The 18,378-nt window shown below is 40.3% G+C and overlaps 1 protein-coding gene and 1 pseudogene across 3 annotated transcripts in view; one reads left to right on the top strand and one right to left on the bottom strand.

Moving 5' to 3' along the window:
• NR3C2 (nuclear receptor subfamily 3 group C member 2) overlaps nucleotides 1-18,171 on the bottom strand; it is a 293,715-nt gene extending 275,544 nt beyond the window's left edge. For 2 of the 3 annotated variants that reach the window (XM_036311917.1, XM_036311916.1), the window contains exons 1-2: nucleotides 17,808-18,171; nucleotides 10,511-12,263 (exon numbers count right to left, since the gene is read on the bottom strand). In XM_036311917.1, the coding sequence (XP_036167810.1) occupies nucleotides 10,511-12,261 (1,751 nt within the window). In that variant the 5' untranslated portion in view covers nucleotides 12,262-12,263; nucleotides 17,808-18,171. The remainder of the gene's footprint in view (nucleotides 1-10,510; nucleotides 12,264-17,807) is intronic. The other variant, XM_036311918.1, reaches the window with a different exon arrangement.
• Nucleotides 7,835-8,119, top strand: LOC118657640 (annotated as a pseudogene).
• Nucleotides 18,172-18,378: the final 207 nt, after the last annotated feature.

An 18,378-nucleotide genomic window follows, 5' to 3' on the forward strand; every position in this document is an offset into this window, starting at 1 on the left:
AGGTTAATAATGAGAATTTTTTTTCAATAGATGGAGTTACACATATATGTTCATATATATGCGATTTGATACGTATGCTATTTTGTTGTATTGACAGTAAGCTTCAAAACTTCATATGTCAAATTTTCTGAAGGTGTTAACATCACAGATATTTTTACGCTTAAAAATACTGAATTTCATGCCAAAAAAAAAAAAGAGCATTTGAGGGAAGTTTTAATTCATTACTTTATTTTGAAGAAAAGTGCTGCTGAAAGTTATCGTATACTTCAGGAAGCTTATGGTGAACATGCTTCATCTCAAGATACTTGTGAACGCAGGTTTAAATACTTTAAAAGTGATGATTTCAATGTGAAAGGCAAAGAATGTCTAGGTCAAGGGGAAAAGTTTGAAGACCAACAATTACAAGCATTATTGGATGAAGATGCATGTCAAATTCAAAAACAACCTGCAGAAAGATTAAACGTTGTCAGCAAACAATTCCCAGTCGTTTACAAGCAATGGGAAAGATTTTAAAGGAAGGAAAATGGGTGCCGCATCAACTGAACAAAAGACAAATGGAAAACTGAAAACTCATCAGTAAAAGGTTGCTTCAACAGCACAAAAGAAAGTCTTTTTTTGCATCGAATTGTGACTGGCGATGAAAGGTAGATATATTTTGAGAATCCCAAATGCACAAAATCATGGGTTGATCCAGGTCAACCATCAACATCGACTGCAAGGCCAAATCACTTCGGAAAGAAGACAATGCTCTGCGTTTGGTGGGATCAGGAAGGTGTGGTATATTATGAGCTTCTAATCTAAAATCAGGTGAAACCATTAATACTGATCGCTACCGACAACAAATAATCAATTTGAACCATGCTTTGATCATGAAATAACCAGAATGTGCCAGAAGACACGGCAAAGTAATTTTGCTTCATGATGACACACCACCACACACTTCAAAACCAGTTAAAGACATGTTAAAAGATCTTGCCTGGGAAGTATTAACCCACCCGCCGTATTCACCAGACCTTGCTCCTTCAGATTACCACTTGTTCCGATTGATGGCACACACACTTTCTGAGCAGCACTTCAAAATTTATGGAGAAGTGGAAAATTGGGTCTCTGAATGGTTTGCCTCAAAACAAGGAAAGTTCTATTGGGACGGTATCCACAAATCACCTGAAAGATGGGGGAAATGTGTAGCTAGCGATGGACATTACTTTAAATAAAGCACTTTTGATGTTTCTCTTGAAATTACTGTGTTTTCTTTTATTACAAAATCCACATTAGTAACCAGTACACCTGGTACATACCCACTCCCATGTCCCTCTGCTAACCAATTCATTCATTCATTTATTCAGAATTTACTGAACATCAACAATGTACCTGGCCCTGCTTTAATGATGGCAAATGTATACTGGCAAACAGGACAGATAAAGTCCCTACTCTCAAGAAGTTTACATTCTAATTAGGAGAGGTAAGTAAACCAAGGTGATTTCTTATAGGCATGTGCTATGTGCTATGAACACATTGTATGCGGGAAACGTATTTATACGTTTTACTTATACGTTTTACGTTGACTGGTAGTAGAGCGCGGGACACGTATTAATACGTTTTTTATAGACTAGCGGTAGAATGCGGGTAACGTATAAATACGTAAACTAAAGTTATCGTAATTTTACTGAACGTTGCCATTTGCGCAAAAATGGCCCACGCCACCTGTTAGCGTGCGATAAAAACTACCCGCAAACAATGTGTGAAGACAACAAAAGTGTTAGAAGGTTGAAGTGTAGTCACTTGAAAAATCATGGTCAAGGAAGACCTCTTTGAGAGAGTGACATGCAAGTTAATCATAAGGGACAACAAGGGGCAAGAAACCAAAATCTGGAGGCAGACTTCTTGGGAGGGGGAACAGTATGTACTGAGGTCCCCAGAGGGAAGGGGGCATGGTTCATCTAAGCCAGCGGTTCTCAACCTTCCTAATGCCGCGACCCTTTAATACAGTTCCTCATGTTGTGGTGACCCCCAACCATAACATTATTTTCGTTGTTACTTCATAACTGTAATTCTGCTACTGTTATGAATCATAATGTAAATATCGGATAGGCAGGATGTATTTTCATCTCGACCCACAGGTTGAGAACCGCTGAAGCCATAGAAAGGTCAGTGTGCGGAATGAGCTGGGAGGAAACAGATACTAAAAAGGGTGGGCAGGGGCCTGGTAAGTGAGGACTTTACAGACCCTCAGGTACTCCACTCGATGCTGCTTGCAGTGAGAAGCAGCCAGAGGGCTTTATATCAGTCACATAATCTGATGTATGTTGTTAAAGGGTCCACGTGGCAGTTTGTTTCGGTCGGCAAACTCATTAGTCAACACAGCCAAATATCAACAGTACAATGATTGAAATTTCTTTTGAGAGCCAAATTTTTTAAACTTTAATAGGTACATTGTTATTAACTTAATTAGGGTACTCCTAAGACTTAGGAAGAGCCACACTCAAGGGGCGAAAGAGCCGCATGTGGCTCGCGAGCCACAGTTTGCCGACCACAGCTTTAGGACATTCGGTTTTCTTCTCTAAGTCAAGTATTTGTTCCTTCACTTACATGAGCCTGAGGGTGGCTCTGATGCCAGATGTGGAGAGTGTGAGTCAGAGCAGAGGCAGCGCCATTCATGTGTTCGCGTGGTCTAGTGTAAGGTATCAACCCAAGTAGGGAGAGGACGGCCCAGCAGGGACAGTCAGCGCCTGAGTAGGGTAAGGAGGGAATCCTTTGGGGAAGTGTGGCCCTGTGACCTAGCATGCGGAGTTAGACCCCAATCGCAGACAGTAGAGCATCTGGTGGAGGAGGCGGGTTGCGGGGAGGGGGATCCCTGGAGAAATGGCTGATCTGATTCTAGGACTGGCATGGGAAATATACAAGATGGACCTTACGCAAGAAAATGTTCAGGGAAGGATGGGAACATGGCAAAAGGATACAGAAAGCAGCCTGAATGGGTTCCCACTGGCTAAGTCAGAACAATGTGAACATCAACAATGAGGACAGTGACTAACTATAACCAACCTATAAAAAGATAACACTGATGCCATGCAGACATGTTATTAAGTCAACCAAGTTTGATGAAGAATGGGATGTTTATACAGTTTCAAAGTACCTCTTCCCAAAATATCTCCTTAATTGTGAAGGGAAAAGAGGAACTTCACTGTGGAGAAGCAGACAGCACCTGAATCAGGTGATCCAAGTGGACAGGTAATGGTGCAAAGGGAAATCGCTTATTACCTAGCAGGAAGCACTGAGAACAATGCAGCATCACTTCTGTAACATTCCTGCCAAAACTGCATCACCTGAATTTAATCATGAGGAAACATGCGATAAGCCCAAATGAAGGGACTTTCTAGTAAATAACTAGCCTTTAATCTTTGAAAGTGTTGTCAAGTCATGAAATTGTCCCAGACTGAAGGACACTAGAGACATGAAAAGCAAGCACAAGATGCGATTCTGAACTAGACCCTTCAACTAGCAAAGACTTTATTGGGACAACTGGCATAGTCAACCAGAATGATGACTATGAAGTAGATGTTAATTTCTTGACTTTGATGGTTTTACTGTGTTTATGTGTGAGAATGTCCTTGTTTCTTTTTAATAGACTTTCAACTTTTCTGTGTGTGATTATTAAAGTTTTTATACAAAATTCACTCCTACAAAGGCTTCTTCTGTACTGTCTCACATCTGTCTCCTTTTTCCATTACCCCCAACATCCTGCTCCAGAGAAGCAGGTTCCCATCCTCCTGGGCTGTTGCCATAACTTCTTAACAAGGCTCTTGCTGCTCACATCCACCCCACCCCCACTGCCAATTAAGGTTTTTCCAAAGAGCACTTCAGCTCATGCCACTTCCCGTTCCAACATTCCAATAGCTCCTCATTATCTACCAAATCAAGTACAAATTTCTTAGTGTGACTTTCAAGTTCCACTAATTCCAACTAACCTTTTCCAGGCTTTCTTCCCCCAACCTCCTCCATCACAGCCAATCACACAACTCAGCTGGACCACGCCATGTTTTCTGTCCATCTTCAGGGTTCTGCTCAAATAACTCCCTTCACCAGGAAGTGCCCACCCCCAGCTCCTGCAAATTGCTCAAGACTAAGCATAAACACCAAGTTTGACCACCACTGCTCCCCACGCCCCATTTTTCAGGACTTGCCTAGATAATCTTTGCCTGTCAGAATACCCAAAATTGATTTTGCCTATTACATACGTCATTCTGTTTTAGGTGGCAATTTTTGTGTATTTGTTTCAACAACTCCTAATGTGCAGGGTGAGGCAAAGCAGGCTAACAGCTGGGAGTATGTGAAACAAAGAGTTTATTCTTGTATTATTATTTATTAATTATTTATTATTTTCCATAGGAACAACTGTAAACCCACTTTTGCTCCACCCTGTATAAGGTGAGGTTTCATACCGATGAAGTATTCATCATTAATAAACTTAAGTTATAGCCACGGTTATGAATTCACACCCCCAGTTATTATCTCACACTCTCTCGCTAGGTATTAACTTTTTAAATATTCAAATTACCTTTTGTCACCTTTCCTTCCTGAGACTAGAGTTTTCCTATTTCTTGCATAAAGTACAAGCAATTTCTACCTCTTTTCTACATAAAATTTTGGTCTTGGCCATACCACAATTATCATAAATCCAGAGGTTTACAGATCAATTAAGTCTTGGCCATATCAATATTTATTATAAATCCAGAGGTTTACTTACATGCAATTACATTTTAGCTTCACCATTACCTTACGAAATAAAACTCTTAAAACTGAAAACAAAGCCTGCGCTTGACAAGTTTAAAACTAGAAATTCTAAAGTTTAAGGTGAAGACATTACCCATTTAACATGCTTATATCTCCTGGACTTTCATTAATAAATATTGGAAAGTGGTCCACAAAAATATACAATTTAATGGCTATATTTAAACATAAGCAAAGAGTCAATATTTTCATCTTGATTTGAACTTAGTAAATAAAATGATACATTATTTAGCCACAGAGCTGAAATTTTATCAGTAAATAAGTGATATGAACCTAAAGCAATAGCTGAAAGCCTGGGGTAGGGGAGTATTATTTCAGAGAAAAAAATTAATGACAGCAAAGCATTAGGGGAAGTGAAGTGTTACTCCTAAATTTCGGTGATTAATATGACATCTGCTATTACTTTAAACATAACAAGAACAGAAAAGGTCAGACACACCCAGAACTTCAATATTGCAAAAGGCATCAAATCAATAAAAAGTAAATCTCCAGGTCCTCTTTTCAGTGTGTCACCAGGATGAAAACTGCATGCAGTTGAATACTTTTGAGTTGATTTAACTGAAACCATGACTTTTATTAACTTTCTAAGGTACAAAGTAAACAGTTCAAAATGTTTAGATCATAAAAGGTGGGCATACTAACATATAAACCGAGGATACTTGTGATGTTAAAAGCAAAATGCATAAAAGCACATTATACATAGTGATTTGTAGATTAAAATACACTAAAGTTTGCTGTTGTTTTTTAAATAAAAGTATCACCACTTTTAACCAGAAATACCACAGATGAATGAAAGTGAATGAATCATCAGGAGAAGCAAGTCTCATTTGAAGATCATTTCTAATAATATTTAGAATACTAACTTGCAGGAATTCCAGATACACTAGCAACTTCAAAATCAAAATATTATGAAACAAATAATAAGAAAAGGAAAATTCCATCTTTTCATTTCCAAATGACCTAAGTAATCTTTAATAGATTTATTTGTTATAGTAAGCACCAATAATCAATCAATCTCTCCCTCCACCCCAAACCCATCAACCTTTCATCCTTTTCATTACAAAGAGATATTTAAAGCTCAAGGGTTTACTCAAAAAGTTTACTAAGAGTCAGGGCAATCTCTGTAACAAGCTTCTGGAATTCTGCAGGTTTGGGTTTATTATAGAAAGGGAATTTCAAAAAAACTCTAGGGACATTTGAAAAATAAAAAATATTTGTAGGTTATTTACTAAATTGTTTCATTCTATCATGAAAAAAATGCAGCATATATTAAGATAAATACCTGACTGCTTGTCTTGAAAGCTACCGAAATATGCCCTTTGAAATAGTGAACTTTATATTCAAAAGTCTAAGTCTATGTTAGCACTTTTTTATGATGCTATCAAAGTGACTACCCCATCACCATAAACACCCAATGTTATGTCAACAGAAAAACCTGTTTCCAAAAGGAATGGTGTAACTTAAAAGGATAAGAAATTCATAGTAAGTGTCAAATTTTGCAAAAAGAAAGATCTGATTTTAAAAATCCTGCTTTTCAAAGTAAAATGATAGGCCACGCCTACTGGCTTTTAGTTTTAAATGGTAAGTGATTTTTCTATACGGACCGCCCTGGAAACTGCAGAGCTAGACTTGTGATTAAAACATACTTGAAACTACATTACTAGTAGCAAATGTGTTAAGGGGTGAAGACCCTTAGAGAGCATATATTTCAAGTCATTCTCTTTAAAGAAACTGAGGCTGGGAGATCTCTGACTCACTCAAGGTTAGTTCTGTTGTGTCCAAGCTGGCAGGGGAATGCCAATCTACATGACACAACGAGGTCCAGTGTCCACCCTGAACTTTACATTCAGCTTTTGCCATAATTTACTTTACAATGTGGCACGCGGACGGACATCCATTCACTGGAAATTATTAACAGACAGATGACTTTTGTCACCACTCCCACAGAATGCCCAGAGCCTGCAAAGTGCAACACACACTTCTCAGCCATTACTCATTTTTGCCAGCTTGAAAATTTAATCTGGATTAGAATCATTTTTCTTATTTGAATAGGGCACTCCTTCCGTGGCATAACAGCCAAGAAGGCTAACACAAATAAAGTAATATCTTTCTGTTTTGTTAACTACCACTGGGTGTATCCAATAGCAGAGACCAGTGATTTTCAACTTTTGGAACTCAAGACACATTTCCCCTCCTAAAATGTACTGAGGATACCAAAGAACTTTGGTTCCTATTAATTATATCTACTAATATTTACCATGATTAGAAATTATAGCTAATATTTATTTTAAATAATTTGAAAATAAGTCATTACATGTTAACAAATACATTGTATGTGGTGACATGATATGTTTTGGCTCAAATATATAAAGAAACTCTGGCCCAATACAGATATGTTGTTGGAAAAAGAAGGAGCATGTCAATGGTCTTTTCAGATAAGCGCAGATATGATTCTTTTACACTCTAGTGAAAATTGACAGTAAGTAGTTTCTTAAAAGTGAGGTGCAATGTGGAATCTGAAAACATGGATATCTCTGAACTTTTCTTACACTATTCCATTAAAATTCATTGGTCTATCTTCCATTTTCAATGGGTCTTCAAAGGATGCATAACTTTTGACCTCATGAAACTCCTGAGGTCTCAGGAACCTCAAACTGTATTTTGAGGTCTACTAGAAAACAGTTTAATAGAGTTCAACCAAAAGATTAAGAATGCTATAAAACCTACAGCAGTTACACACTGCCTTGATCCTTTACAACCCTTAGTTCATTAATTTATTCAACATTCTCTGGAGTGGGGTATCATCATTATATATTAAGAAGTAGGCAAAAATGTTGGATTTTGGTCCAAAAGACACAAAATAATGAAGCTTGGATGAGGTTAAATTAAATATTACAACATAGACTAAATTCTAGAAAAAGACCTAAATTTCCTCTGATCTTTGAGCTTTATGCTGAGAATGATCAAAACAAATAGATTCGGATAATATCCACCAGGGAAAAACTATAAAGAATTAGTCATCTATAAGAGACTTCAGGCCGCCGCCGCCGAGACCAAGATGGCCGGGAGACTCGCCACCTTCATCAAGGATGCCTGGGCCAAGGAGCCGGTGCTGGTCGCGTCCTGCGTCATCGGGAGCCTCTCTTTGCTTCTGCCCTTCATCAGCCCCTTCACCAAGTACGCCGTCATGATCAACAAGGTCACACCCTACAACTACCCAGTGCCCGTCCGAGATGATGGGAACATGCCTGACTGCCCAGCCACCCCCAGGACCCCCAGGGCCCAAGCCTGGAGTGGCTGAAGAAACTGTGAACTCCCCTCCTTCTCTCCCCCCAACCCCCACACACTGACAGGGAGGTCCCCTCCCCGGTGGCCAATAAAATGTGAAAACCGAAAAAAAAGAAAAAAAAAAGAGACTTCAAATAACAGAGCTTTGATATTAACATTTTTGGAAAACATTAACTAGCACACAATACCAGCATATATGTAAATGAATACACTCTGACTATAGTAACACATATAGAGAGAATTTTAGAATACTCAAAGAATACTCAAAGAGACACCAGATAACACCTCCAGTGCCCACAAATGCAGGGTAAGTTCAAGGTCACTGATTCACAGTAACATGTTTCAGGCTAGGCCAGTGGTCGGCAAACTGCGGCTCTTTGGCCTCTTGAGTGTGGCTCTTCCACAAAATACCGACTTCTGCGCATGGGCCATGAAGTTTCAATCGCACTGTACATGCGTGCCCGCACGTGGTATTTTGTGGAAGAGCCACACTCAAGGGGCCAAAGAGCCGCATGTGGCTTGCGAGCCGCAGTTTGCCAACCACTGGGCTAGGCCATCAGGAGGTGCTTCATCAGTCAACTAAAAAAGCATAAATAGAAATGCAGTAGCAAAATTTTGGTGCCCAATCACAAGTGTTTTAATCAGAGTAGAACTTACTCATAAGAATTATCAATAAATACTTTTTAACTATGTACATAATACTTTTTAAAAATTTTTGTCAAATTTCATATCATGAAGAAAAAGAAAACTAAAAAAAATGGAAACTAAAGGTTGTGAAAACACTTAAGATTTAACTAAATTAACAGTCATAGCTAAAATGTATACTAGTATAAGGTATGGTACATACCAGGTGATATTCAAAGGGCTTCTCATAAAGTAAATCTATTTAATTCCCTTTTTTCAGATAAGAAAACTACAGCCCAGGGAGGTAAAGGGAGGTGCACAGGAACGTGAAGCAGTTAAGTGGCACAGCTGGGATTTCAACCAGGGCAGCTCAGCTCTTAACTACCAGGCTACATTCCCTCAGACCAACCCACTGAAAATAACATTGCTTACCTAAATATCTACATTATGTACCAAATTTCCTTAAGTAAATCAGAGCACTAGCAGAACATGGGCTGAGTTTGGTTCTGATGAACGCTAGGCTAGCTCCTGTCTCCTGTTAAAATTTGAATTTAAGAGAGAGAGGCAGTGCTAAAATGTAAGAATGTATCTTTTATGGAATGTTTGCTTCCATAAAAGCAAGAGGAATCAGGTTTTAGACAATGATGAGAAAAAGAATGCACAAATTAAAGTTTTTGCTCTTGGTTTGCAAAAACACAAAAACAAAATAGAAGGACAGAGACACAGGAACACACACATAACCTATAGCCTGGTCATATTACCCACGAAATTAATTATTTAGGAAAATATCCATATATTCCTAGATGCCAAAGGAAAGAACTATATCTAATAACTCCGTTCTTTATATGTCCAATAAAGGAATCATTTATTACAACCATGTAATAAAAATAGTACTGAAGCAAAGTCCAATGCAAGCATTCATTATATAATTTAGAACCACCCTTTAGTCATATCTACAACCTCTTCCTTGTTTTTCTAAATATATACAGTATGCTATCTGCAATGAGGAAAGCCAAGAGATATTTTACAGTAAGTTATGTATGTCTTCTTGCAGATCTTACATTATAAATATACTAATTCAAAACTGCAGTGACATATTTCTCTTCCAATATGAGTAAGAAAGCAAGACTGTCCACTTAGTAATTTTAGCTGTGCTGAGTCTTTAAAGCCCTCAAATGTTAAGGAAATGGTTTATTTATATTAAAAAACCACAACTTACATACAATTAACCTAACCAGAAAAGGACAGGGAGGGTGGGGAGCTTGAGGGTAACAGATTTGAGGTTCAATTTCATTTTTCACAGCCAATGAAGTGATTAAGAAAGAAAGCTAAAAAAAGGAGGAAGAAGAAGGAAAAGAGAAAAAGAAGACTAAAACCACAAAGAAACTAATTTAAAGCAACTTTAGTGAACCAGTACACAGCTAAAGAAAAAAAATAATCTGGCGCTAGTTTGCTAAAGTAAACCTAGTAACAGGCAGCAGAAAACAAACTTTTTCCAAAGACCTACAGCAGGCAGCGTGGCAGCAGTGGGTCGGGGGAAACACCTATATACGCTCCTTCAAAACCAACACAAATGTTTTCTCAGAGATTTTAGGAACTTTTTATTTCTCCATTTTTAAAGAAGTAATAACATTCTCCCAACAAGCAAGGGGGAGGGTGGGGGGAGACACACCCTAAATGACCATCCTGAATATATAAATAAGACAGTAAACTGAAATGTGCTTCATTTGTCAACTGTAAATGAAATGCTAGCCTTTCACCTTGTATAAAGCCATGATTTTCAAAAGGGAAGAAAAAGCCAACTTACCTTGATACATTTTCTGGAATGTACTCTAGGACCGGATAGCCATCGCTTCTCCGAGATGCCAGGTCACTGTGGGATTTCCACGACTCCACCAAGGTATTGACAGGAGGAAAGGAACTCAGGTGCTGGAAAGATTGGTCTCTAGCCGCTCGTGACAAAGATATTGTACCTTGAGCACCAATCCTGTAGTGAAAGGACTGTCCACCTGAGTTCACACCAACAATGGCAGAGGACGGGATGCTGGCCTCTGGGTAGTAGCTCCCGTCATCTGGTTCCTGTTTAATCCCCACGGGGAAGCCGCTGCCTTCGCAGCTACCATCGAAGCCGGGCACAGGCGGGCCTAAAATTCCTGATAGAGAATAATAGTCTTTATCATCCATAAAAGAAAAATAGGAGCTATCCATGAATGGAAATGGGTTCACGGTCGGATTCCCTTTGAAGGAGGTGCCTGAACACGAATGCTTGGTTGATTCTTGTTTTATTGGTACTGAGAATGGGGAAGCGGGATTCATCTTGCTATTTCCTCTTAGACATGAGCTGCTAAAAACTCCATCTGGCTCTGGTTTTATGTACGGGACGATGTTCAGCTGGCCCGTCACACCGTTGGAGGTGGCATTCTCTGCTTCCTCTATCTTGGGAAAGGAGACCTCATGAGCACCTTTCTCGTGTGTGTCTGGGCTGGAAACCACGTCCCGGGCCGCACTGGATCCCAGAGGAGTGCCTGAAGCAGTGTAGCTGAAGGCATTGCTAACAGGGCTGCAGATGGACCCCACGGTGCTAGCAGTTGGACTGGAAAGCGTGGATCTGTTATTCGTGTTGGAAGGGCTGGAAACGGAGCACCTTGAGTTGTTGATATTGGCCGGGCTGGACACTGCAGATCGCAAAGTGACATTTGGGCTGGAGACTGGAGATTTTACACTGCAGTGACTTGGAGGGCTGGAAACTGGGGATTTCATGCTACTTAATGGACTTGAGAGAGGAGAGCCCACATTGCTAGCATGCGCTGGGCTGTGCGACCTGGAACCTCGAGTCTCGATATTCGGGGAGCAGGTCAAGGGGGTCCCCTGGGTGATAGGGCTGTGCACTGTGAAACTGCCAAAGCTGGCCGAGGTGGAGGACACAGAGCTGAGTCCAGCGGGGCTGCACGCTGAAGATGTCATGTTCAGAGGGCTGCAAACAGATGGGCTCTTCTCATGACACAGGAGAGGGCTTTTAACGATGGCACGCATGACCCCGCCATTTACAGAGCTCCCCGAGTCAGCCACGAACGATCTCAAGGGCCTGTTCATCCCTGCAGTGGAAGGACAATGGCCGTTTTCTTTATAAAATTTCACCAACTGTTCAACATTCTGATAAATCTTTGCTGGACTCAGGCTTCCTTGCTGGTTCTGCGGATCATAGGTGTACTCAGCATCTCTAATAGAATCCATGTATAAACCCATGGACTCAGCTACAGTTACTGAAAGTTCCTTAGATTCCAGCTCCGTTTTAATATCAGATGTTAAAATCCCAGGCCGATTATTGTCTTGCTGAAGGCAAGGGAGTAGTTCATGTTTTTCTTTGCTGCTTCCTTGAGTACTGTTGTTTGGAATAGCACCGGAAACACAGCTTACATTGACAATCTCCATGTAGTTGTTCTCATCGGTCCTCTCTGTAGGTCCCAGGGATGAATGATCCACAGCCTGAGAAACTTGACCCCACCGTCTTTCCATATCTAGACCTTCAGGGAGACTGTGGTAGCCTTTGGTCTCCATAGCTAACAAATAAATTTACATTAAAAAATCGAATTAGAGTCATTTATAACATTACTCTAACATTATTCTTAAATTCCATTTACTAAGCCAGCAATTTTCAACTGGTGTGCCGCAAGAATTTTTAAAACGTGCAATACCTGACTATTTTGTCAGGGGCCCTGACCTTTTTTGCTATTCGATTGTCAAGTAAAAACATGACAACAGCCAACAAAACAACAGCCGTCCAGTGTGAATGAATCAAAATTATACCTATTTTTATCAGATAGAGACAGACAAAAATAAAACATATTTTTGGGTGTGCCACAGAATTTTAGTAATTAGTATGTGTGCCAGGAGATGAAAATGGTTGCAAATCGCTGTACTAAGCTATAAGTGCATATTCTATTTATTATAAGCAACACTTGTATTAAAATTGTTACCTGACTAGGTGCTGATACAACAGAGTACTGACTGTAACTTGTCCAGAAGCCAAGTTACAGCCAGTAACCTGACTATAAGAAGCACATATGAAACTACTTTTCATCCAAGTAAGAGTAACATATTTCTATAACACAGCCTTTAGAGTTCACAAAGACTATTTACAAATGCTAACTTATTTAATATTCAAAGTAATCCTGGGGACCATGAAGTAAACAAAGAGGAAACTGAGGACTTAGTGAGGTAGGTGGCTTGCCCAAGGTCAAAGGCATAATAAGTGACAAAGGCAGGTTTAAAACTAAATATTCTAACTCCAAAGCCTTTTGAATCTTTGGGGTATATGGAAGATACTTCCCATATCTAAAACATGGCTTTATTAAAAATAATAAGAAAATGCAATTAATGCTACCATTTCCCAATATAAAGTTATGGAGTAAATTATCACAGGAAAAACAGTAAGATTTTTAAAAAATTGATTGTGATCAAGATAATTTAATGTCAAGTCTAAAAAGTAAAGATTCATCTATCCTGTTTAATTAAGATGGTCCAAAGCTCAGAGGGGCTATGTCGGGAATGACAGGACTCTTCTCTGTATTTCAGTCCAGGTGAGGACTCTGATGTGCACCCTGACCTGGTGGTGTTCCTCCTTCTAAAAAGACTCCCAACAGACAGACAGTTTCAGTCTCCACTGTAAATGGAGGAAGTTCAAGATGGGTCCTGACAACTTATGTGTTCATTCATTCAACAAATACTTACCAAGGGTGTGCTACATCCTGGGCCTACAACCAATCACTGAATCTATGGTTCTAAAGAAAACAGGCACAGTCCCCATCCTCAGGGAGCCCGCAGGATTGTTGTAGCTATACAATCATATCCATTGGCTCTCTCTATATATATTTCATTGACATAATAATTGTAATAGGCTATATTTATATAATTCTTATGCATCACATAATTCAATGCAATATTATAAGCCTTTCTCAAACATTAACTTATTTACCCTTATAAGTATAAACAATCCTTTAAAATTGGTAAAAGTATTATCCAAATGATACAAGTGGGGAAACTGAGGCACTGGGCACACAGCTAAGTGGCAGAACTGGAATTTGATCCCATGTCCTCTCTCCATGGTTATCTCAACTTGGCACCACTGACGTTTTGGGCCTGATAATTCTTTGTTGTGGAGGTCTGCCCCATGCACTGTAAGATGTTTAACACATCCCTGACCCTTTCCCACTAGATGCCAGTAGCAGTCCCTATTGTCCCCAGTTGTGACAACCAAAAATGTCTCCAGACATTGCCAAATGTTCCTGGAATGGGGGGAGAGGGGATTCCTCCACACTCACCATTGAGAACTGCCACATAAAGAAAACTAACTTATTCTGAGTAAAAATTTCATTTGTACATTGTTATAAACCTCCTAAAATTATTATGCATTTTTCAAATCCTTTCAGTTGTGTAAACAAACTATGACCCAAGTGAAGGTCCTGATCTTAAACGTGCCGTTTCTACAGATCTGTGCACAAGCATTACTTTAGGCCTCTCATCCTTTCCCCTGCTTTGCCACTCACACCTTCATTCTTCCTACCTTCCTCTCATTACAAAGAGACTAGGGAGCCCTTTTGTTACAGAACTTGTATTAATTGACACGCAAAAATAATGCTGACTCTACCAAATAAATTGGCAATAGCTATGAGAGGGCTCTATAATGAAATTTAATGCCCAAATCGTCTGCTATTGTAACTACTTTAACTTTTCTGTATTCTACAGTAGAATGTAAGGTCCCAGAAGGCAGAAGATTTATAAATTTCACCAGTGCATCCCAAGCTAATAGTACAGTGAAAACAACAACAAAAACACACAAAAAAAACGGAACCATTATAATCAATACTAATTTAAAACCATACATAAAAGCCTGCCAATTATGTAGCCTCCTTTTACTTAAAGAGCATTAGTCTATAAATTCCTAATAAAAAATGAATCCACAAAACACTGGAAAATAAATCAAATTTCAGAGGCTGAGGTGGTTATCTGGTAACTCCAGCCAAAAAATTCAGTAAGGATAAAAGCCAAGTAAAAGTTGAAAAAACAACAACAACAACAAAACACACACAAAAACTACCACTAGTGAAATGGGATAGAAATGGCTACCACTGGCATTTTCTCCTTTACTAAAAAACCATTTAGTCATAGTCACAGGTTGAAAAGGACCAGAAAACATCATATGCTTTTTCAACTTCTACCTAAGAATATTCTGTCCTCCCCTTACCAAACTTGAAGGGATGTATATCTAAGGTATAGATGTTTTGGCTCCAAATTCATTAAACACCACAAGTAACATGGCTGTCTATTCGTGTTCAAAACTGAACACCTTCTGTGTATCACCACTCGCTCCTCAACCCAGTCCCTCAGCCCATGATCCCTGTTTGGTAAACTGCTCCACCCTCTCCCCAAATGCCTGGAATTCACCCTTGCCTAAGTACCTTTACTAAAGGCCTCCACAGACCCACCCCTCCCCACTTCCACACTGACAGCCTCTCCCCAGGTCCTGGGGAACGGGCCTACCTTCCCGGAGTCTGAAGGGAAATCTCCATGCAGATCCCTCTCCAAAATTCCATAGTTCAAATTCTCCTTCAGAAAGGATGATCACTTACTGCATTTTTAAAGGCTCCCAGTGGAAATTTGCAGCTAAAACTCCCGGGCAGCTCCACAGTGCAGAAACCTGTTTCCCTTTGAATCCAGAACACCTACTGATATTCCAAGGGAGGTTTTTCATCACTCTGCCCTAAAGTAGGAATCATAGCTCAGATTTATGAATCCTCATGAAGATTTGAAGAGAATCTATATGGGAGATGGCAGGCAAGGACAATCATAAACTACAAGCAAGCACCTTATCAGCTAACATCATGCAGCTGAGCACAACTTTTCAAGTCCTGTTTAGCCATCCTTAAACTCCCTTAACAATAAGATAATATAGCCTGCATTTCACTACGTTACTGACAGGGCTATCATTATAGAATTTGCAACAGGCTTTGCTGAAATCCAAATTAGCTTTGTAGGTATTCTCATCTATCAACCTAAGGCACCTCTCAACAAAGAAAACAGAGTAAAGGTTGGCAACAGTCAAACAGAAAAATAGAGGGCATCAAGCACCTGTATGGCTTCCACTGGAAACACTTTTAAAGATCAGATGTTTTCAAAAAATAGATTTACTGAAATATTTTACTCTGAGTTCTCCCTATTATTTTAATTCATCTTCTCTGTAAAGAAATGTATCCGGTTAGAAATTTGTTTCCTATGTTGTCCAGGAAACCCAACTTTTTGTCCTTTCGGAATTGGCATAATGACCATGGTGGTTTCAAGAGAATTTCGGTCAACTCAAACTTACTAGTGAATACTAAAAATACTAGTTGGTGAATATGATTCTCATAGAACTAACTTACTATCCACAGGGTAAAGGGACAGTTTTTTATTACTAGCCTATAGGATACTGGTATAGAAACCTAGCTTATATAAAATAAAATTTGTCTCCCTTACAATGAAGATTACAACAGAGACCTTCTCTGGACAAAGTAAAAAAACGACTAGAACCCTTTAATTTTCATGTGAATGGCCAGGTCACAAAACATAATGGAAATTTCACATAAGAAAAGTAAGGGCAAGCTCTGCTAGAAGTTCTACCTTAAGCCATATGTATGCTCTTAAATACTATTTTTGCAAAGGAAAAATCTGACTTTAAAATTTTGTCTTATACCCTGTATTAAATTGTCCTTTTCCATAAGGAAGTAGTTTTTTTTTTTCAGAAATATTAACAGAAACTCCTGCAAATTTGTATTTTATCTGAAAACATTTTCACTTTTAATATCCCCCATAGTTCCATTTTAAATGCATCATTTTCTATAGTTATTTCACTATAACAAGGCATCTAAAAGACCAGAATCTTTAAGAATGACACAATTTTCACTGGTTGCATAGTTGTAAGTTTGTTGTATGTAACTATTTTTCTGTCATTCCCACTACAGAACCATGATTATGTTCCCCTCCTTTACAGATGAGGTAAATGATAGAAACCTGCCCAAGGTCACCTAAGAGAGCAGGAGAACCAGTTAGAACTGCGCACACCTGATTTCTATTCACTCACCTAATTCACTGAGCCACCTGATCTTTCCAAAATCCCCAAACAAAACTATTTCTTCTCCCTTAAAGGAAAAAGCTCGCCTTTAGATTATTTTTAAAAACTTCTCTCCTCGACCATTTCCATGATAGCATGCCATGAAGTCACACATAAAATTAAAACTTCACAGCAGAACTTCACAGATGGAGAACGCTGTTATCATTACTATGTAAATATCATCAATAACAGCACCTAGAGAAATGGAAATAGTGCATTTGGAATTCAGCACTTTCCAAAATTTGCCTCCTATGAAGTAAAAGTTTTCCTAACTTCTATGAAATAGTTAAAACCGAGGGTGCCATAAACCATTATGATTTAAACCTGATTTTTAAAAATTCAGTAGGAGAAGTCATGCACCTAAATCCAGTAGAAGGGTCCGGGGTGACACCAAAAGAAGCTCCATCCCTTTTCCCCTGCCTTCAGAATTCCAACTGATGCCACAGAAAGAAGAGCCTCTCTCAAGAGTTTCATGAATACCCAGGAATGGGGAATTCACGAATTTCCAGAGCCTCCTTCATGCAGGATCTATCAGGATCTCTATCTCCTTCAACTGCCCTTAATAAGCTACACCTCCAGCTATGATTTGGGTGTTTCTGCAATTGATAGAGGAGAGAAATATCATTCAAAGGTCCTTTAAAAACTGTACAAGGAGAAGGACCCGAAATTCATCCTGGGGAAAAGGAGAAGGGTGATGATAGACCTCCCACTGCCAAAAGCGGCTGAAAGCCGCTTGTTAGAGGGCATTTATCCAAAGTGGCCAAACTTTCCCAAAATAGTCCTCTGGCAGCCAAAGGGGGGAAAAAGTGGAAAACCAAAACAAAACAACAAGCACACAGCCCCATACCGACCGTGCCTCCGAATTACGCAGCCACTTCTCCCAGCAAAGTGCACGCTCCCGCGCCACGGCCGCACGCCCGGGCCGGCAAGCGGCGCCCCGCCGCGCACCCCCACACACCTGCCTCGGCCGGGGTCCGTCTCGGCGTCTACCTGTTGCAGCGCTCGCCAACGCCACGACACTCCAGCTGCGGAGCCCCCCCAAATCCAACCACATCCAGGCCAGCGACTGCCGCTCCCCTGTAGCGGGAGCGCCCGAGGAGGCAGCAACGCTCTTGCACCCAGGTGACTGCACGGGCTTCCTCCAGCAGCCTGAAGTTGGCTAGCGTCTCCCCCGTCCAATGACACCCCGGGCGCGGAGGGGCGGAGAGGACCCGGCGGGGCCAGAGGTAGGAGCTGGGCCAGGGCGGGCGAAATGGGGAGGGAGAGAGGAGAGAGGACGGGTGGAAGCCCGGAGGGGGAGTGGGCCCTTTTTAAAGCGGGTCACATGTCCAGATAAAGTTCAGGCTGCTATCCCGCCCCCTGAGCCCTTGCTATTGGCCCAGGGGGAAGCCAGGCTCCACGCTGCTTGGGCGAGGATGGCTTCTCATTGGGCAATTGTGGCTGTCAGTCACCAGGAGGACGACATGACTGATACAAAGTTGCTGCGACACAGCCTGGACTCGGCGGCTCCCTTAAAGCCGCACGGGCGA

This window comes from Myotis myotis, unplaced genomic scaffold, assembly GCF_014108235.1.
Source record: "Myotis myotis isolate mMyoMyo1 unplaced genomic scaffold, mMyoMyo1.p scaffold_m19_p_6, whole genome shotgun sequence".
In the NCBI taxonomy this organism is placed as follows: domain Eukaryota; kingdom Metazoa; phylum Chordata; class Mammalia; order Chiroptera; family Vespertilionidae; genus Myotis; species Myotis myotis.